The 21,920-nt window shown below is 40.4% G+C and overlaps 1 protein-coding gene across 1 annotated transcript in view; it reads left to right on the top strand.

Moving 5' to 3' along the window:
* ATXN10 (ataxin 10) overlaps positions 1-21,920 on the top strand; it is a 160,210-nt gene that overhangs the window by 28,111 nt on the left and 110,179 nt on the right. The window contains exons 4-6 of the mRNA XM_060113591.1: positions 10,094-10,190; positions 12,403-12,561; positions 19,398-19,478. Of these exons, the coding sequence (XP_059969574.1) occupies positions 10,094-10,190; positions 12,403-12,561; positions 19,398-19,478 (337 nt within the window). The remainder of the gene's footprint in view (positions 1-10,093; positions 10,191-12,402; positions 12,562-19,397; positions 19,479-21,920) is intronic.

Raw genomic sequence — 21,920 nt, 5'->3', positions numbered from 1 at the left:
GAAAAACCAAGCTCCTTAATTTGAAGACCAGGAAGCTTTTCCAGACGTTTTGGAATGTTTTTGGTTCTTGAACTACTTGCATCAACACTTCTTTGGACAGGGGTTATTATCATACCATTATATTTAAAAATAAAAACATAGAATTTTAACAGATGATTTCTTTATCCGAGGAATTGAAATACTTGTGGGTAAACCTAAGTCATTTAATAGAACATCTCAATGTAAATATCCAGCTTATAAAATGTACTAGATTGGAGGTTAAAAAAATTTTTTTTTAGTGCTAATTCAATGAATAGTTACTTCAAATGAGAGCTCTCCAGCTGTATTTAAAATACGTTGATTTATATACATTCTTAATGCCTGTACTTACTATATAAAGTGAAGCATGCTTATCTGAATGTTAGTGGGGGGGCTGCTGTGAGAAAGTAGAGAGAGAATTTGAGCCGATCGTCTGTCTTCACAGGCATAGAGACCGAGGCCCACAGTGAAACAGGCTAACTGAGCTGTCAGAGGTACCACCCGGCTTGGTTTAGTTCTCATTCTACTCTGTGATTTCTTAGTGTTTTCATTTATAACTCATTTGTTAAAATTCCTGCGTCTTTCTGTTTGATTTGAGATTCTTCCTCTGGGACATTGTAATTATTTTTTGAACTAATTAAATTATCTAAGAATTGGCACACAAAGTGTTGGCTCTAAGTTTTTTGGAACAGCAATAATTTCTTTAGTATTCTCAATTTGGTAGTGTGTAGCATTAGGTTGTAAAGTGTTTTAAAATGTTGTATATTTAAAAGTATTCTTGTAGCTCCATTTTGTGATGAAACAGAAGCCTCAGTGCTCAAATTGGGGGATTAAAATCCAGCAGTAAAATACAGATTTCGCTCTCTTGTATGGAAAGGCAGTTATTTTTGAAGTCTGACTGTGGTATGATAATTCAGAAAGAGAGATCAGAATGTACTACGTTTTGTAATTGCTGAAAAAAACACCGATGTGGTGGGTAGTGTGTCACTGACAGAGCTGAGGAACGGGGGTGGGCAGGAGTAGGTTTCTCTGGTAATGGTGGATTCCTAAATAAGACACCAGAGGAAGCACTGCACAAACGCTGTGAGTAAATAACTGTCAGAGCGGAGCCAGCCCTCCTCCACTTGTGCAGAGAATCCCATCCCCACTCGCCCACTCAGAAACTCTTCCCCTGAAAGTGTCCCCTTTCTCTCCAGCATCATCCCTTTCCCCTCTTTACTCCGTCATTTCACCAGCGTATAATGTGCTCTCCTGTTTTCCACTTAAAAGTGTCTTCCCTTGACTCTGTCCCCCTTGGTCCAGTATCCCTTGTCTCTATCCCACGACTGCTACAGAAGATTGGTTACTTGGTGTTTACAATATGCGATGAAAGATTATTTCATCCTTTCTTCTCAGGATTAATTTTCTCTTCACTGAAGCGAATAGATGATCTAGCAAAAAAACCAAAGAGCACATTTCTGAAACTTTTTATGAACTGGTTTGTCATTGATGAATAAATCAGTTGTTTGGTTGGCGGCTTGGCTGTTCATTGATATCCACCAGTCAGAGAGCGTAGATCTTCATAGACCTGTTTTATGTTAGGTATATTAAGAGTTGTTCACAATTTACGTAGTTGCAGTTATATCAGTTAATACATTTTTATTGTTACGAGATTCACATAACATAAAATTAACCACTTTAAAGTGAACAATCGAGTAGCATTTAGTGCATTCACAGTATTGTACAGCCACCACCTCTGTCTAACTGGAAACATTCTCATCACCCCAAAAGGAAACCCTGTACCCATTGAGCAGTTGCTTTCCATTTCCCAGTTCCCTGAGCCCCTGGCAACCACCATTCTGCATTCTGTCTCTATGGATTTGCCTGTTCTGGATTTTTCATATAAATGGAATCATAGAATTTTATGACCTTTTTTGGCTGGCTTCTTTCAGTTAGCATTATGTTTTTCGAGGTTCATCCACATTGTATATGTATCAGTGCTTCATTTCTTTTTATGACTGAATAATATTCCATTGTATGCATAGAATACATTTTTTTGTGTATCCATTCATTCATTGACGGGCATTTGGGTTGTTTCCACCATTTGGCTCTGGTGCCACTATTTGGCTATTTAAAATAGTGCTGCTCAGAACATGTGTGTACATATATTTATTTGAGTACCTGTTTTCAGTTCTTTTGGGTATATACCTAGGAGTGGAATTAGTACGTCAATTTCATATTTAAATTTTTAAGAAACTGCCAAACTTTTCCATAGCAGCTGACTATTTTATATTTTCACCAACAGTGTACAAGGTTCCAGTTTCTCCACATCCTTGCTGACATTTGTTTTCCTTTTTTTGGAGTATAGTTATCCTGGTGGGTGTGAAGTGGTGTCTCATTGTGGTTTTGATTTGCATTTCCCTAATGACGAATGATGTTGAACATCTTCTCATGTGCCTTTTGGTTATTTGTAAATCTTCTTTGGGGAAATGTCTATTCAAGTCCTTGGCCCAGTTTTTTTTTTTTTTTTTAAGATTTTTTTGATGTGGACCATTTTTAAAGTCTTTCTTGAATTTGTTACAATATTGCTTCTGTTTTATGTTTTGGTTTTTTGGCCGTGAGGCATGTGGGATCTTAGCTCCCTGACCAGGGATAGAACCCGCACCTCCTGCATTGGAAGTGCGGAGTCTTAACCACTGGACTGCCAGGGAAGTCCCCTTTGCCCAGTTTTTTTTTTTTTTTTTTTTTTTGCGGTACGCGGGCCTCTCACTGTTGTGGCCTCTCCCGTTGCGGAGCACAGGCTCCGGATGCGCAGGCTCAGCGGCCATGGCTCACGGGCCCAGCCGCTCCGCGGCATGTGGGATCTTCCCAGACCGGGGCACAAACCCGTGTCCCCTGCATCGGCACGCAGACTGTCAACTACTGCGCCACCAGGGAAGCTCCCCCTTTGCCCAGTTTTTAATTGGGCTTTTAAATTTTGTTGTCAGGTTGTGAGAGTTATTTATGTATTGTGGATACTAGGAATTATGTTGAATCTGCAGATCCACTTAGGGAGAATTGCCATCTTAACGATATTGAGTCTTCCGGTCCATGAATAGGGAACATCTCTCCATTTATCTAGGTCTTCTTTTTCAATTGTATCAGTTTCAAGTAGATGGCTTGTGTCTGTTGACAGAGTTGGAAGGACATTACTGAGGCAAGAAGGAAAGTGGAAGTGATACTTCTCACTACCTTCTTGAAAAAGGCAACCAGTGATATTACTGAATTTTATTTGGAATTCAGAATGCAACTTTGTTTCAACAATGAAACTTAAACAAATTTTATAGTATGTTAGTTCAAACCTAATAACAAATCTTTTCAAAAGTGTTCTTGTCCCCTGATACAGTGCCTGTACTATCTTTTGACTTTCTCTGTGAGAACCTTGCTCTTTGTAGATTTTTAGCAGGGTATATCTGTGCCAGTTTTTTGTTACCGCTCTTGAGGTAAGAACTATAATTACGTTGTCAAAATAATATTTAGAGTATTATTTTCAGAGAATAATTGCAGTGGTGTGACGAATATATTATGCTCATCAAATTATATGTAAACATAAGCATGAGTTATTTTAATTGAGTTATTGGTGTTGTTTTTGGCGTTTGTTCTTTTCTAATCTGTAAAAATAATGTTGGGCTTTTTGAGGGGCTTTGTAACATTTGTAGTATTTACATAAAGATCACTTGATAAGCTGTTTGGTAAAAGTAAACTGTCATTTATACTCGTCTGGAGTTTTCTTTTCTTGTTTCTAGGACGTCTTTAAACCTTTTCCTTCCCAGAATTATGTTCTGATTCAGAGTGCTAATTTTTAGTTGCCTGATGAATTGTTGGGTTGTTTGGCTTTCAGACTGACTTATATTGTTGGCTTTTTTTGTGTGTTAAATTAAATCTTACAAGGATTTCAGTGTTAATACTCTAAAATATTCAGCAGAAATAGAAATGTCATTTTACACTACGACTTAAGATGAAAATGAAGGTATTATTTTTTATTATGAACATTTTATATAATTTCATTATAGAGTAATTTTGAAAAGTGAAAAGAAAAATAATCATTGTATATGCCGGCTACATTAGACAAACACTTGACTTTTTTTAGTAATTCTTCAGTATTTGTGTGTATGGGTATGAATGTGTACTTGCAGTTTTGTATCCTGCTTTATTTTAGATTATAATGTTCATTCAGTTTTGAGGTTCTTGGTTCAGCATTTTGTCTTCATGGTTTTTTATCTCAGTGTTTTGCTTTTTGGCCACAATTTTGCAACTCTTCTTTGAGCAGCCAGTTGTCGAGTTACTACTATGAATAAGTGAATAGCACAGGCACATTACACGCCTCAACCTTTTTCATCTTTACAGCTGCTCTGCCTTTGAGCTATTGGAGCAGCAGTGACAGGCTTTGAAGGGAAGGCCTGGGTTCCTTCCGGAAAAGTCTGAGGACAGAGGACCCGAGCTCCGGGCCTGGGTCAGTAGGCCCATCCCTCCCTCCTAGCAAAGCAGGGATCTGGGAGGTTGAAGGTCTTTGGAAGTCCTCTTGCCCTTAAAAACATCTCCTGGTTGCTGCCTGGCCAGGATTTCTGTTAATAGAGCAGGATCTTTCATTTCATCTCAGCCTCTCCTGTGGCTCCTTCCTTGAGGAGCTGACTCCTGTTGCTGAGGGAAAGCCACCGCTTGTTTCTGCCTGTCTTGCTTCTGCCACTTGCAGGCTTCATGCTCCAGGCCAGCTCCCTGACCTTCTGAGCTTTGGTTACTCTTTGCAAGAGGGGGATAGCATTAACCCCGACCCCATACGGTTGTCACGGGGGTTAGATGGCATCTTACAGTTAGAACACAGCGTCTAATAGCACCTAGTGAACTCTGAGCACATGCTAGTTATCACTGTTATTGTTGCCTCATTCCTTGGTTCTTGGTGCTTTATTCATGCTGGTCTTTTGTTCCTCAGAAGCGTCTCGCTCTCTCTCCACTCAGGGTCTCATCACATGCCACTCTTGTCTGTATGGACTGTCCTGGCCCCAAAGGAACCACTTTGAAAACAGCAAACAGTCGGGTGCAGGCACTGATCCCTCAGCATGGGTGCCAGGCAGGGGTAGCTGGGGCCTGGCACGGAGGGCAGAGGCTGAGGCTTGTCAGGCACTGGCTTTTAGTTGTGTGACCTGAGGAGGGGGCTGGGACAGGGGTGGGCATGCAGGGATTCACGGTAGTGTCTGTTCACTGCAAAGTGCACAAGTATTTTAAGTATTTACTTACCAGCATCGCATACCCGTGAGAACCGGCTGACTGCGCTCTTCTCTTGGTGTGTGGGGTCTGGGGCCCTCACCTGCTGCTGACTTGGGTGACGTGATAAAGATATCTGCTTTACTGTGACAATTAAATAAGAACTTGTATAAAATAAAGCACTTGGAACGGTACATGTTGCGTCAGTGATTGTCTAATGTTGGGTGTCGTTCTGGTTATGGGGCTGTTGTTACTCGGCTTTGAGCTTAGCCATCTGTGCTCTTTTTCGTGGTGCAGGGGCTGGGAGTCCAGAAACACATTTCTCCTCTGCTTTCGGTGAAGTTTAGCCAGTGAAGGATCTAGTGGGGACCAGAAGGCAGGAGGGGAAAGGGTGACTCGCCCCCTACTCGGGTCTCCCCTGGATGGTTCCCTTTCCAGCTTCCTTCCCACTCGGAAAGCCTCCTAGTATTTCCTAGAGACACCACTGTTAGCTGGCCTGGGCCCTTCTTCCACGTGCCAGAGGTGCCAGCAGTAGCCTGGGCAGCCCCTTCCGCAGAGGCCCGGGTTCCAGCTCTGCAGAGCCCGTCCAGGCTTCCGGGTTCTCACAACCTTACCCTCTTCCCTTTGTGCCTCCAGTTTGAAGGGTGGTAGGTGGTGGTTTCCTGTAGCCTTAATCTCTGTGTTACCTCAGTGTTGCCTTTTTAGTTGAACTAATTCCATATATTAAATTTTCTTTGTTAAAAAACAGTTTGGGGCCTCCCTGGTGGCGCAAGTGGTTGAGAGTCCGCCTGCCGATGCAGGGGATACGGGTTCGTGCCCCGGTCTGGGAGGATCCCATATGCCGCGGAGCGGCTGGGCCCGTGAGCCATGGCCGCTGAGCCTGCGCGTCCGGAGCCTGTGCTCCGCAACGGGAGAGGCCACAACAGTGAGAGGCCCGCATACCGCAAAAAAAAAAAAAAAAAAAAAAAACAGTTTGGTTTCTGTCTGTCTGACTTGGTCCCGACTGATTGAACTATTCTTATTTTCTAAGGCTTGTGCTTGATGCCATCTTCTCTTGCTTCCCCTGGGGCCCTCTTTCCCTTCCTCACAACTTCCCTCCCTCCCTCCCTCCCTTCTCTCCATCTGCTCTGCCAGCTCGGGTACAACCAGGAGACACAAACCGCACTGCAATTTGAATAGGGAAAATATAAAATAAAGAATTACTAACTATAACAAAGGCTTGAAATAACAGGGGATTGACTACTAAGAAGTAAAGAGAATGCCAAAGAACACAGGAATTGCAGATATAAGGAGCAGCCAGTGCCCCCAGGGCTAAGAGGAGTGTCCAGGGAAGAGGCTCCCCTCCCCCTAGGCCTGAGATCCAGGCCTGCTTGGAGAGGGCACGGCTGTGGCTCACTGGGTGGTGGTGAAGTCGCCGAGGGGTGGTGTTGGTGGAACTTGATGGAAATCCACTCTCTGGGGTGCAGGGGGTAGTCATCCACAGAGAGCTTCCATGACTTGAAACTGGCTTCGAAGCATCTTGAGGAGGTTCCTAGCTCCTGGACACTGCTGGTTGGTCCTGCTGTGCGAGACCTCCTCACGGGAGAAGCTGCAGGAGATGAACGCCAGAGAAACAGGAGAAGCATGGCCAGAAGACTACCCAGAACCAGGAAGAGAAAAACTCCGCTCCCTCCAGCCCTCCAGTGCCCCTCCAGCGCCTCTGCCCAGGAGGCCGTATGTGCCAGCTGACAAAGGAGACCTTCAAAGGGCCCACCTTTATGTTTGCAGAGCAGGCAGCGAAGCTAAGAGGCAGTGACTGATAACTGGTGCTCAGTCAAAAGTAATTTAAATGCGGTCTGTTCACAGATGCAAAGAACTCTAGAGAACCTTTAGTTCCTAATGCATTACATTCTCACAAACACTTTGTTATTTTCTAATTTTTGCCAGTGTGGCGGGTGTGTAGTACAATCTTGTGGTTTTCCCGTGGGTTTGAGTGCTTTTTCTTTTGTGTATGTGTGTTTGTGTGTGTGTGTGTGTGTGTATATGTATATATTGGGTGCGCCAAAAGGTTTGTTCAGTTTTTTCTGTACGCTGATGGCGATAGTGGCACTCAGTTGTCTTTAACTTCGTTCAAAACAATTTTGTTAAATTGTAGGTGACAGCTGTCATATCAGCGTGCATTTAAAAAAGACATCAAAATCGGTGAATTTTTGTGTAGCCATTTTAATATAGAAGATGGAAGAAAAAAAGCAACATTTTTGGCATATTATGCTTTATTATTTCAAGAAAGGTAAAAACGCAAAAAAAGATTTTGTGCAGTGTATGGAGAAGGTGCTGTGACTGATCAAATGTGTCAGAAGTGGTTTGCGAAGTTTCATGCTGGAGATTTCTCGCTGGACGATGCTCCACAGTCTGGTAAGCCAGTTGAAGTTGATAGCGATCAAATCGAGACGTTAATCGAGAGCAGTGAAGGTTATACCACGCGGGAGACGGCCGACATACTCAGAATATCCAGATCGAGCATTGAAAATCACTTGCACCAGCTTGGTTATGTTAATTGCTTTGACTTTTGGGTTCCACATAAGTTTAAGCGGGGAAAAAAACCTTCTTGACCGTATTTCCTCATGCTATTCTCTACTTAAACATAATGAAAACGTTTCAGGTTTTTTTTTCACATTGTGTGGCATGCAGAACTTTCCCAACCAGAGATCGAACCTGTGCCCTCTGCATCAGAACTGTGGAGTCTTAACCACTGGACCACTGGGGATGTTCATACGTTCCATTTTTAAAACAAATTGTGATGGGCGATAAGAAGTGGATACTGTACAATAATATGGAACGGAAGAGATTGTGGGGCAAGCGAAATGAACCACCACCAACCACACCAAAGGCCAGTCTTCATCCAAAGAAGGTGATGTGTATATGGTGGCATTGGAAGGGAGTCCTCTATTATAAGCTCCTTCTGGAAAACCAAATGATTAATTCCGACAAGTACTGCTCCCAGTTAGACCAATTGAAAGCAGCACTCGATAAAAAGTGTCCAGAATTAGTCAACAGAAAACATCATTTTCCATCAGGATAATGCAAGACCGCATGTTTCTTTGATGATCAGGAAAAACTGTTACAGCTTGGCTGGGAAGTTCTGATTCATCTGCCATATTCACCAGACATTGCACCTTCGGATTTCCACTTATTTAGGTCTTTACAAACTTCTCTTAATGGAAAAAATTTCAATTCCCTGGAAGACTGTAAAAGGCACCTGGAACAGTTCTTTGCTCAAAAAGCTGAAGTTTTGGGAAGATGGAATTATGAAGTTGCCTGAAAAATGGCAGAAGGTAGTGGAACAAAAGGGTGAATATGTTGTTCAATAAAATTCTTGGTGAAAAGAAAAATGTGTCTTTTATATTTACTTAAAAACCGAAGGCACTTTTTGGCCAACCCAATACATATATATATATATATATATTCTGTGGAGATTTGGACAAACGTACAAGGACATGTATCCATCACTGTAATATCATACAGAGAAGTTTCACTGCCCTAAAAGTCCTCTGTGCTCCACCTGTTCACACCGCCTCCTGTGCCCCAAACCCTGGCAACCACCAATCTTTTTACTGCCTCCATAGTTTTGCCTTTTCCAGAGTGTCATAAAGTTGGAATCGTACAGTTTGTAGCCTTTTCAGATTGGCTTTTCATTTGGTAATACGCATTTAATGTTCCTTTTCATGGCTTGATAACTCATTTCTTTTTAGTGCTGAGTAATATTCCACTGTCTGGATGGACCACAGTTTATCTATTCACCTAATGAAGGACATCTTGGTTTCTTCCAAGTTTTGGCAGTTATGAATAAAGCTGCTATAAACATTCATGTGCAGGGTTTTGTGTGGACATAAGTTTTCAGTTACTTTGGGTAAATACCAAGGAGTGTGATTGTTGGATTGTATGCTAAGTGTATGTTTAGTTTTGTAAGAACCACCAAACTGTCGCCCAAAGTGGCTGCACCATTCTGCATTCCCACCTGCAATGGATGAGAGTTCCTGTTGCTCTACATCCTTGCCTGCATTTGTTGTCAGCATTCTGGATTTTGTCCAGTATTCTGCAGTTTTATTTGGCGAAATAGTCTAAATGTGTCAACTAGGTTGTTATTAAATCTTATTTAAATCTTCTAAATATGCTGATTGTTTTGTCTGCTTATTTTATAATTTACTGGAAAGGTATATTGTTATTGCCGAATTTAATTGTGGGTTTTTCTCTTCCCTCTACACTTTTGTCAGTTTTTCTTTAATATATATTTGAGACCATGTTATTAGGTGATTCCAATTTAAAATTATACCTTTCTGTGAATTAAGTAATTCTGAAATGACTTTTAAAAAAATTTCCAGTAATACTTTTTGCCTCAAAGTTTATTATGTCTGATTTTAGGTGGTTGTATGACTACCTTTGTAGGCTGGTATTTGCCTCGTATATCTTTTCACCATTCTTTAACTTTCAGTGCTTCGATAGCCTTATATTTTACATGTCTTGTTTTAAATTGTCTATTGTTAGATTTTAAAAGATCCAGTCTAAGAGCAACTGTCTTTCAATTGGAACACATATTCCAATGATATTTAATGTGATTACAGGTATATTTGTGTCTACAGTTACAGTGTTTTAAAGAAGTTAATTAATTTTGTATAGAGTACATTGTTTTGGTAAGGCATTTTAATATTAACGTCATACCAAAAGTTTCATTGTGGTGAGAGACTTTTATAGTTAAAAGAAGCAAACAGAAACTTCCTGTTTAATAACATGGAGTATTTCTAACTAAGATGTATTTATTTGGTGTTTTGAAAACTTCTTTTAATCATGTATCTTTTTTGCCTTTATAAATCCTCAGCTTTTCGCTGTGGTCTGCAGTTTTTAGGCAATGTTGCCTCACGGAATGAAGATTCCCAGTCTATTGTTTGGATGCATGCTTTCCCAGAACTCTTTTTGTGAGTATATTGATAAGAGTTTTTCTGACTTCTGAAAAGATTGTGGTTATATCAATTCCCAAACAGGAGAAACTAACCTTTGGTGACAGAACTCAGGACAGCAGTTGCTCTTGGTGGGTGGTGGCGGGTTTAGTAGTGGCTGGTAGAGGGCACGAGGTAGACTCGTGGGTTCCTGGGAATGTTCTGTATCTTGATCTGTGTGGTGGTCACATAGGTATACACACGTCTCATTGGGCTGTACACGTAACGTTTATGCCCTTCGTTGTATGTCAGTTTTTACTTTAAGTAAATAAAGGTTTTGGTTAAAGTAAGGAATGCTGTTAAGGACACATTTTTTTATAAGAAAAACCATAAAATATTGAAGTATGGGCAATGAATTAATCATGTATTTATTAATTGAGCATTTCTTATATGCTCGGCACAATGCTATATGTTTTGGTAGATATGGAGAAGTATCAGATGTGGATAACCAGTCTGTTTATGTAGACTGATTCATGGTATACTTTCCCTGGTGATTTGCTACTGTGTTTTGACCAGCTGTGTTCATAAGAAATGGAGCATGGAGATGAAAGGTGAGTAGGTGATGGAGGAAGGATAGGTAATAGGAAAGGCCCCATCCTGGGGTAGGAGGCCTGGATTCTAATCCAGGTTCCATTGCCAACCAGTGGGGTAACTTTGGTGGTGGCAACAATATAAGCAGCAGAGCAGCTGTCGTTTGAATGCCCAGAGCTGGGTCTTTTCTGTATATTTCCCGTCCTTTACCCTTTGCCCTGTGGGGCAAGTGGTACTGTCCCCCGTTTGGACAAATGAGGGAACTGACACTTATCACTGGTAAATGGCGTAGCTGGAACCGGAACCCCATGCTGCCCTCTGGATCCAAAGCCTACGCTCTTTAAATACCAGCTGCCTAAGTTCTGTGCTGCCTTCCCTGGTTGTATAGGTTTTCTGGGCTCATCTGTATGGTGTAAGGATCAGATAAACGCTAATGTTATCTCTAGCTCACTGAGCCTGTAACCGGTTCTCAAATTCCTGCAGGTAATTAGAGTTGAAGGCATAAAATCTTTATGGTTAATAATAATTGAGCTTAGGTTGGAAGGGAAGAATTGTGGAATTCAAGCTGTAGAAATAAAAATTACTCATTTTTGAGAATTCATTCCTTTCAAACATTTTGAATACCTCATCTCTGCCAGGTTCTGAGCTAGAGGAGTGGAATAAGAGTAACTTAGATATATTCACCGCTCCCCCAAAGCCCGTGCTGTAAGCATGTTGTAGTGTAAGAACTGATGTATTAATAACACAGGTGAATCCAGGTGTCATAGGGACACAGAGGAGAGGCCCTGAACAAGGCCGTCAGAGGAGTTTACTTGGCAGTTACATGGTGGTTTTACATTCGTTATCAAATCTGGTCCTCACAGAAGCCCTCTGAGACAGGCCAAGGAGGTCTTGTTATTATATTCCATTTTTATGTCAGAAAACACACCGAAAGAGGTTATGTGACTTCACTCTATATGTGTTTGTGAGACAGATACAACCAAATTTGAATTCAGCTTTGGCAGGTACTGGCTTTGTGCCTTTGGGCAAGTAAAGTCAGCACATTCTTCATCTATAATAAAGGATAATATACCTCCTCCAGAAGAGCATTATGAAGTTTAAATGAAAGAAAAAAAAATCGTGCCATAGTGCATAACCCATAATATAATTGAAAATTGATAAATTAGTGCCCTTTCTAAGATTACATAGCTGATAGGTGGGTGAACCGGGAGTTATACGGAGGCTTTTGACTCCAAATTTTATTTCTTGCCAGTATATCATGTTTCCCTTAAACATTCTGTCCCTCAAACTGGTAAAGAAATGTCTATAGTCATTGAAGTATTACGGCTTTTGATTTTTTTTCTAACAAGAATGAACATTTTAATGCTTTATAAATGTAATCATTTTATCTTTTTCTTTAATTAGATGTTATTTGCTTTTTGCCTCTGACTCATAAGTGAACTGCAGCTTTTGTATTGGGTACTCTGTGTCGTGACATTTTCAATTTGCTCTTTTTGCCATAAATTATGTACTTGTTTAAAAGTGTTGTAATTCTTCATTAAATCCTTAAAAATATCAGTATATACTGAACTTGTTGACGGGATTATTATTATTTATGAGTTATAATCATGTTTTATCAGCTGCTAAGTTGGGCTGACACCCTGATTTCTTTATTTGGAAGGTCTTGCTTAAATCATCCAGACAAAAAAATTGTTGCCTACTCATCAATGATTTTGTTCACATCCCTTAATGCTGAAAGAATGAAGGAGCTGGAAGAAAACCTCAATATTGCGATTGACGTCCTAGGAGCTCACCAGAAGCAGCCTGAATCCGAGTGGCCGTGAGTATCTTGTTATAAATGTGGCTGCTTAAACATCCTGACGTCACTTTCCTGGTAGAGGTTTTAAGTAAAAGTTTGAATTATAACAATTGAACAGTAAGTTTAAGCTTAACATATGTTGAAAAACTAGGAAAAGATCCCATTTCTAGCCTTTCTTGTTTGTAAATAAATATGTGTTTCTCTGATGTCCTTTCTATTCTGACTTCTGCTTTGGATGGAGTATATTTTTGATCCTCTCCCAAGATAATTTGTTCTATTTTCCATAAAGTTGGAGTATTACTTACAGGCCCTAAATGTCTTTGTGGCATTTTATGTTTCTGATTAGTGGGACCCCACCTCCCTCATAAAATATTACCACAAAATTTCTGCACTTACAGAAACAGTAATTCTGCAAAAGAATTTAATTACAAATTTGAAGTTTATAGCTTAGAAAATATTAAACGTGATTGAGACTCTTCTTGTTATAAAGGTCTTTATCTTTGGTTCTTCCCTTGGACAGATACAGGGTAAGAAAGTCAACACAATGAATTCTGAGTGAAAGTTGAGAATTTGCTTGTAACTTCGTGCAGCCCCTGGAATGGAAAGTATATTATATTTAGAAAAACAGTCCCAGCAACTAACATATAAAAACTCATGCATAATTGACAGCCATTTAAATGACCATTTTTGAGTTGCAAGAAAACAATCTGCCTGTCACTGGCATTCCATCATCATTGCTTTGTGTATCTAATATTATTTGCCACCAGGATTATACACTCAATGTTATGCCATAAGGTGGTGTAGCAAAGAATTCCAGTTGTCTGTATGGATGTCCAGTCAGAACGCTTTTTTTTCTGCCTGTATTGTAAACTGTGAGAGACAGTTCTTACCCTTTAAATAGTGCCAAAGTAAAAATACTGCTATCTTTACTCACTAGTAGATGTTTACTATTTGTTGAATGAAAGAAAGAATAAATGGATTTTACTCCTCATTGTTTTGACCTGAAAGCAGCATGAAGAACCAGACCCTAGCTCAAGGTTTAAGTTCACCCGAACTTCTTTCCTCCAGAGAGACTGCCGGAGCAGAAGTGCCTGGGGGGCGTCCCAGGAGGCACCGCAGAAGTCAGGAAACTGAGTGTTTGTTTTGATTTTTAGGTGAATGAGGAACCTTAACTAAGGCACTGAACTTCTGTGGGCCTCTTCTTCTTTATTTCTAAAATGAAAGAATTGATTTAGCTTAGAAGTTTCCAGACTTTTGAATTTCGTGTCCCATATGTTATTTTAAAGGCATGCGGACATGGTTACAAACTCACTGGAATGGTTGGTTTGGCACAAGGACGGTTGGGTAACGACACTGCCTGTCTTGCTGTCTACCTGTCTGAGCTTGAATGGCAGTACCTTCAGATGTCATTCTTGCCCTTTGCTCTGATGACTTTACCTTTTTAATTATATTTGGTTAAAGCGGACGAGCCAGTATTCAGTTCTGGTGGCTTCTAAAGCATATGGTTTTGTATTTGACTGGTTACCTGGTAAGCACAAGCTTGACATCATTGCCACTCAGGACTTATCTGAATAACTCAAAAGTGCAAAGGAATGCTTGCTTAGGAGATCTATCTGGAAAATGAATAGTCCATCTGCACCTCTGTGGGTGCTCAGAGTTTTTCCTGGGTTGGTCCTGCACATCCGGGAGCTGCCTGTCTGTACTTCCCTGGTTTGGGTCCTGGCTTACACTGAGGAGTAGTGCCCAAGTGGCTTTGCTCTATCTTATTGAGGGGCCACCGTGAGACATTGCTGAGAGCGCTGCCTGCCGTGTCACAAGAGAAGGGGCTCTGGTCTCTCTGCAAAGACTAATTGCCCTTTTCATGAGGGATGTGATTTGCTTTTATCTTGGAAAGCCCATGGATTAGAAACTGTTCCTGCTTTGTGCAGGCTTCTAGGAAATTCAGAAAACACGCAGATGCTTGCTTCAAACAATTAATTAATTCAGTAATTATTTGTGGAGTTCTTGAAGTGTACCAGGTACCGTTGATGGCACTGGAGATTCAAAATTAATAAGACGTTACGTTTTAGTGAGAGAGACAGATAATGAACCTAAAACCCCAAATAAATGTATAACAAACGTCAGATAAATTGGAAGAAAAATACACAGACTGTGTACTAAGCTGTCCCTTAGAATGGTACTTGACTCAGTAAACGCTGTATAGTATTAGCTAGTATTTTATTAGTAGTAATACAAACATGATTGGTATAGAAGACAGACAGTAGAGAAAAGAAGAATCAATGTTGGGTCTTTTTTTTTTTTTCTTGGCCATGGCATGCAGGACTCCTGCAGTGGAAGCGCGGAGTCCTAACCACTGGACCGCCAGGGAATTCCCATGTTGAATCTTGATTAAGTACTCTGGTGAGGTGATGTGACGCAGAGTAACTTTGTGCTACTTTAAAATTTGGAGGTCAAGGAAACCTTTCCCGAGTTGGTGACATTTGAACCGAGAACTGGGTAGCCAATCATTGGAAGATCTGTGGGTAAAGGTGGAGACAGATTGGGAAGAGCAGTCCCAGCAGTGAATACACAGGGTGCAAAGACCCCAAGGCAGAGGCCTCTGTCGCAGGACTAGGGAGCCCAGGGTTTGGACAGCGTAGTGGGTGAAGGGGTACCTGGAGGCCAGTGATGTGGGGCTTTGTGAACCAGGAAAAGGCGATCAATTTACTCTTTGCCATGAGAGGCGATTGGGGAGTTTTAAGCAGTGTATGGAATGACCTGGTCTGTGTTAGTTAGTTGTACATATTTATTTTTGGCTGCATTGGGTCTTCGTTGCGGTGCGCAGGTGTCTCATTGCGGTGGCTTCTCTTGCTACGGAGCACGGGCTGTAGGTGTGTGGGCTTCAGTAGTTGTGGTGCGCGGGCTCTAGAGCGCAGGCTTGGTAGTTGTGGCACACGGGCTTAGTTGCTCTGCAGTATGTGGGATCTTCCCTGACCAGGGCTCGAACCCGTGTCCCCTGCGCTGGCAGATGGATTCTTAACCACCAAGCCACCAGGGAAGTCCCTGGTCTGTGTTTCGAAGGCTCCCTCTGGTTGCTGGACTGAGGTTGAGCTGTGGGGAGGGGAGAGGGAGGAATGGAGGCTGGGCTGCCTGTTAGGAGGCAGTTGTAGTTGTCAGGAGGCCAGGGTGGCTTAGATGAGGGTCGTTGCAGTGGGATGAAGAGAGATGAATAGATTGCGTGTGCTCTGCAGGCGGAGCTGATGAGGCTTATTATGGATTCGATTTTGGGGGTGAGGTGGGAGAGAGGAAGGCAAGTGTGGGAGCTGGGTTCTTGGCTTGTTTGACTGAGTGGGGTGGGGCTAGGGGACATCAGGAGTTCGTTTTGACTGCGTTAAGTTTGAGGTGCCTTCTCTACATCTGAGTGGAGCTGTCCTGTGGCCTTGTTGACACGTATGTCATCCTGCATATGGGCAAGTATGATTGTAGGATAAATTCACAGTTTGCAGTTACTCGCAGAGAATGTGCCTTTATAATTTTGACAGACACTTCCAAGCTGTCCTTCATAGATGTTAGACCAGTATATACTTCCCTTGGCAAATTTTGAGAGTAGTACCTGGTTTCCTTTATCATTGCTAACAGAGTGTGCTATCAAAGTTTTGGATTTGTCAATTCTGCCAAGGTTTAAAATAGTATCATTGTATAGTTTTATTTTGTATTTTTCTTGTTATGAGGTTGAGCATCATTTCATATATTGAAGAGTCTAATTTTCTTTTATGTACATTCTCATTTTCTTCACCCATTTTTCTATCAGGATGGCAGTCTTTTCTATATATGTAGGAATATTTTTTAAATTAGGGATATTAGTCCTTTGTATGAAATAAAATCCAATTTTTTTTCTCACTTTTTTGTCTTTTGACTTTGCTTGTGGCACTTTTCTTCATGTAAAGTTTTTTGATATTTTAATAGATGAAATTGCCGGTCTTTTTTAATGTCTTAAGATTTTTGGTAATAGCTATATAGGCCTTTTCTCTACTTAGGTTTCCTTCCAGTATTGTATCGTTTCAGTTTTGATGTTTAAGTGTTTGATCTGCTTGGGATTTATCTTGGTATAAAGGTCCCCGTATGGACCTACATTCATTTTACCTCCAGGTGATGCTGGTGGTCACAGCGACAGCACCGTATGGACCCATCTTTCCTTTGTCTGCCCCATTCCCTGCACCCTTGACCACCCCGTGTGTGGAAAACGTTTTCAGTTCAAGTTCTACTTCTTCACCACACATTCCAGCATGTAGAATAACTCTTTCCTTCACTGAGTGTCTCTCAGTCTGCTAATTAGGCCATAAGGATTTTATAAAAATATTGATCAGAATACACTTACCATGCATTTTTTAGGATATTTTGTTTGTTTAGGAGGAAATTCTCCAAAGTGCCTTTTATTTGCACAACCTGATTGAGTTGGGTTTGTTGTTTCTTGTCTGAAAACTGTTTCATATATTTTGTCTGCTTTTGTAGTTGTTTAAGGTAGGAGGTCAATTGTTCATCTGTTATGCCTGGAATTGGAAGTGATAGTTGGAGATTTTAACACTCACTTTTTAGCCACTGATAGAAGTAGACAAGCATCAGTATAGATGTAGATGATCTCAGTAGTACTGAGATAGGTAGCCACCTTCACGTGAGTTTGGTTTATAGAACATTTTCTCAACACTTGGAAAATTTACTTTCTTTTTAACTGTCTGCATTATGTTCACTAAGATAGACCATAGTCTGGGCTATAAAAAGTTACAATGAATATATGAAAAGGATTGAAAACATACGGAATATGTTCCCTGACCACAATTAGCCTAGAAAACCATAGCAAGATGGTCTAGAAAAATTCTAAAGTTTTGGAAATAGCACATCTAAATGATTTGTCAAAAAGGAAATCACAAGGCAAATTAGAAAATCTTTTGAACTGAAGGATAATGAAAGCATAAAATTTGTGGGATAAAGCTAAAGCAGGGTTGAGAGGGAAATTTATAGCTTTAAGTGTTTATGTCAGAAAAGTAGGTCTGAAATCAGTGACTTAAGGTTCTACTTTATGAAGATAGAAAGAGAAGAGTACAGTAAATCCTCAGTAGAGAGAAGAAAATAAAAGGACACAAGTCAATAACATGGAAAACAGAAAAACAGTAGAAAGGATTAACAAAGGCAAAGCTGACTCTTTAAAAAGATCAACAAAATTGATTAAGAAAAAAGAAAGAGAGCACTAATGACCAGTATCACGAAAGAAGGCGTGGTTGTCACCTCAGTCTTAACAAACTCAAAGCTTGGTGAAGCTCCCTTCAACTGACAGTTCTGCAGGCTGAGGGCTGTTTGCAATAACATTCAAGGACATAAGTGTTAGGTCCTGAGTCCCTCTTTAAACCCTGGTAGTATTTTATTGTTTATAATTCCCCTAGTACACTGCTCTGCTTTCCTTCAAGCAGTCTTTGCAAGTCCTTTTGTGTCACCTCTAATTTAAATGCTCTCCCTTCCCTCTGCAACGAGGGATTCACCAAACTCCTGATTCTCCTGTCCCATCCATCGCCCCTCTTCCCTGCAGCCCTCTAGTTAGATAAACTTTGTTGTTTCTGTAATCCATGATGTGTGCCTGTGTGCTGCACCTAAGACATTTTTCTCTAATTATCTCTCTATGCGTGTGTCTCTCTCCACCCTTAGAGTTTGGAATTGCGGCTGGGACCTAGCCCCGCGCACACAGCATGTGGATCATTGTGGTTTTGAATGAGTGTTCTTGTGGGAAAATGTTTTGAGCTCCAAATAGGTGAATTATGGATGAGCTTTAGGGTCACAGTTTTGTACACCTGGCTTGATATGCATGAATTTCTGTTGTCACTGTTTGATGACCTACCTAAATTGACGTGAAAATTGGGAATTTTGAATATTACCCATTATTGTTAGAAATATTTTATATCAGTGTTGGTCACTTATTTGAAAGGTTGTGGAAGAAACAGAATATGTGTTTAGGTTTTGTGTTTATATGAAGTGACACTGTGTCGTGGTAGTTAATATGCTTCATTTGGCTACATTACTTAAAAGGCATACTTTTATTCTGTTGCTTATTAAGGAGTGATTAAATAAACTGTTTGTCAATATAAATGCTTTACTGTCATGCTTATTCATAACCTTGGTTATGAATAGTATATTCTTTAGTTCTTAAGTCTTCAGATGCCCTCTGGTAAATATGATTCAGAATTAATTAATAGTACTATTCAATCTTTTTAGGTGTCACAGTGGTACTTTGAAGAAATATGCTTGTAATCTTTGCCTCAAGGGTTTCCCCAAGTTGATCTCTAAGTTTTGATGAGTGCATTGCTTGACAGTGAGGATGTTTTCTTGGTAACTTGAGAGCTCTTAAGGAGTAGATAATCAAGCCAGTATTCATTACTGTGTTGTTGGCATATGTTTAAATAAAAAGTATGACATGTCTATTTCTCTGGTTAATTTTAGCACTAAGTTTCTGACTAAAACAATTTAATATGTTTTATTATACCTGAACTTGTAGCTAAATTTCATATTGTTTGAACTATAGTGAAGTATTTTCCTTTCTCAACTTAGATAAAAACTATAGTAGGCCCTTTCCTCCAGTTGAATAAATTTGAATCATTTCAATACATTTTTCAGAAGTAAAATTGGAGAAAAATATTTTGAGGGTTTTCATTTTCTTTTAGCTGCTAATAGAAAATAGTATGTGAACCTCTAAAACATTTGAAGATTACAGCTAATCAAAAATTCAATAAACAGGAGTACTTTTATGTATAAGGTATGCCTATAAAGTAGATAAGGCCATGTCTGTTTTACTATGTTTGTAGTAACAAAACCTTTCCCTCCTTTTTTCTCAGGTTCTTGATTATTACAGACCATTTTCTGAAAAGCCCGGAATTGGTTAAAGTCATGTATGCCAAAATGAGCAATCAAGAAAGGTAACCCCAAAAACCAGTGTGGTTTTGAGTATTTAGCATTCCATATAGAGTATTCTGTACACATGACTGAAAAACTGTGTGGTTTCTTAGTTGGCACAAAATCTCTAAATACATGTTTCTGTGTCAGTAATGGTTTTAAATTGGTTGGTTAACATTACAGCGCAGCCACAACAGGCAGTGATTTACGTAGGGTTGCAGAATCCAGGTTGGCGCCATTATTCAGTAAAACCATATTAAAACATGTTAAGAACAAAATGTTATGCTTGTCCCTCGATTTTATAAAAGTAAATCATGCAGCTGTGTATTACAGCTGTATAGGTGAAATGTGCTCATTTGTTCACATCCCTGCTGTCATGATTTGGGATACATTGTGCTAGGTTTATAGTTTTCCAGTAGATATTTTAGACGGAAAGAAAATCAGTACCCCTCTGTGACCTTCACTGGCCGAGTAGGGGAAGAGCAGTGCCCTCTGAGCCCAGAGACCTTAGTACCTTGGCTCTGTGCTTTGTTGTCATAGTAACTCTTCATGTGACCTTAGCCAGGTCTTTCACCTTGTTTGGATTCAGTTTCTTGACATGTAAAATTAGAGGATTGAATAAAATGATTCCTAGTACTCGGTCCATTCCAAGAGTGTATGTTTTTCCTAACCTGATTGGAAATGTTGCCTTAGGAAAATAAAACTTACTCAGAAGGCACAGATCTAATGATCAAAAACCGTAAAAAATGTTAATCTTTGGATTGTAGTCACAGTTGTGATAATTGCTGTGGTTTTGAAATTCTTTCTGTACAGTTGGGTTCCAGCAGTTAATCTTTGTGCGCTCCTTTGTAGTCTTGTTAAGTAGTGTTTTTTCCTTCTTTAATATCTTTAACAAAAAGGAAAAGTTTGTGCTTTTAAAGTCAGTTTAAATGCCGTATTTATAAATCCAGTACCCCCTGCCACCACTGTCACATGCATACTTCTCTTACAGAAAAAGAACTAAAATAAGTAATGTGAAGAATAGTGCTATAAATTAGTAAATTGCTTTGCAGTAAGGAACGTCCGAATGCAAGAGAATACACAGTTTTAATATTCAAGTTTATGTTTTCCATATTCCTATCAAATGATCGATTGTTAACTGATCCATTTCCTAACAAAATGAGGATGACAAACTAAACATTGTCCATTTTTATTTATACTGAACTTGTAGCCACGGCTTTCCTACTTCATACGAATTCCTTACTCAGCTGCCACCTCTCCCCCGTCCTCTATTTTTCTTCCACAGGAGACGTGCTTTTGTTTCATCACATCGTCTGTTACACATTGTATCACGTCACAAACCTGCTTGCCATTGTATGACACTAGTGTTAGATTGTTAGCTCTGTGAGGGCCAGGATTTGGTCTTTTTTATTCTGTGGTGTCCACATTTCCTAGCCTGTGCGTGGCACGTAACAAGCGCTAAAAAAAGTTTTTAAATGAAAGCTTGTGTAGACGAGTGAATTTTTCTTACTCATGAAAAGTTTGTAACGTCACCTACTGGACTGGAAACCTCAGAGTTGTCCCCACCTCCTCCTCCACTTCCCGCTTTACACTGGCCAGTAAGCCTTACCGAGTGTGTCACCTTAGTATGGTGTGAATTCACTCGCTTGTCACAGCTCTGGTTTACATGTCACCTTTGACTGGACTTTGGCTACAGCCTGTTTTAAAACTGTGATAAAATACACATAATATAGAATTTACCATTGTACCCTTTTTAAAACGTACAGTTCAGTAGTTTAAGTGTATTCACATTGTTGTGCAACCAATCTCCAGAACTTTTCATCTTGTAAAATGGAAACTATACCCATTAAACAACTGCCCCCATTTTCCCTCTCCCCCAGCCCCTGGCAGCCACCATTCTACTTTCTGTCTCTGTGAACTTGCCTCCCCTAAGTACAGTTGATCCTTGAACAATGCAGGGCTCAGAGGCACTGAACACCAGCGTCAGAAACCCGAGTGTAACTTACAGTTGACCTCCGCATCCGAGGGTCCTCTGTGCACTCAGATTCAGCCAAGGGCAGATCGTGTAGTACTGTAGTGCCTGTTTATTGAAAAAATCCCACATACACATGGACCCACACAGTTCAAATCCATGTTGTTCAAGGGTCAACTGTACCCCACATAAGTGGAATCACACAGTATCTGTCCTTTCATGACTGGCTTATTTCACTTAGCACAGTGTCCTTAAGGTTAGTCCATGTTATAGCACGTGTCAGAATTTCCTTCCTTCCTAAGGGTGAATAACATTCCACCGTATGTATTGACATATGTCACATTTTGCTTATCTAGTCGTCCATCGATGGACAACTGGGTTCCTTCCACCTTCCAGCTACTGTGAATAATACCGCTACAAACAATCCTGATTGTTCTAATTTGTGTTTTCCCTTCTCCTCTGTCATCTGCTGAACTGCCTGTGTGGGTCTTGC

Source organism: Mesoplodon densirostris, chromosome 11 (genome assembly GCF_025265405.1).
Source record: "Mesoplodon densirostris isolate mMesDen1 chromosome 11, mMesDen1 primary haplotype, whole genome shotgun sequence".
Lineage (NCBI taxonomy): Eukaryota > Metazoa > Chordata > Mammalia > Artiodactyla > Ziphiidae > Mesoplodon > Mesoplodon densirostris.
This window is presented reverse-complemented; position numbering and strand designations above follow the sequence as displayed.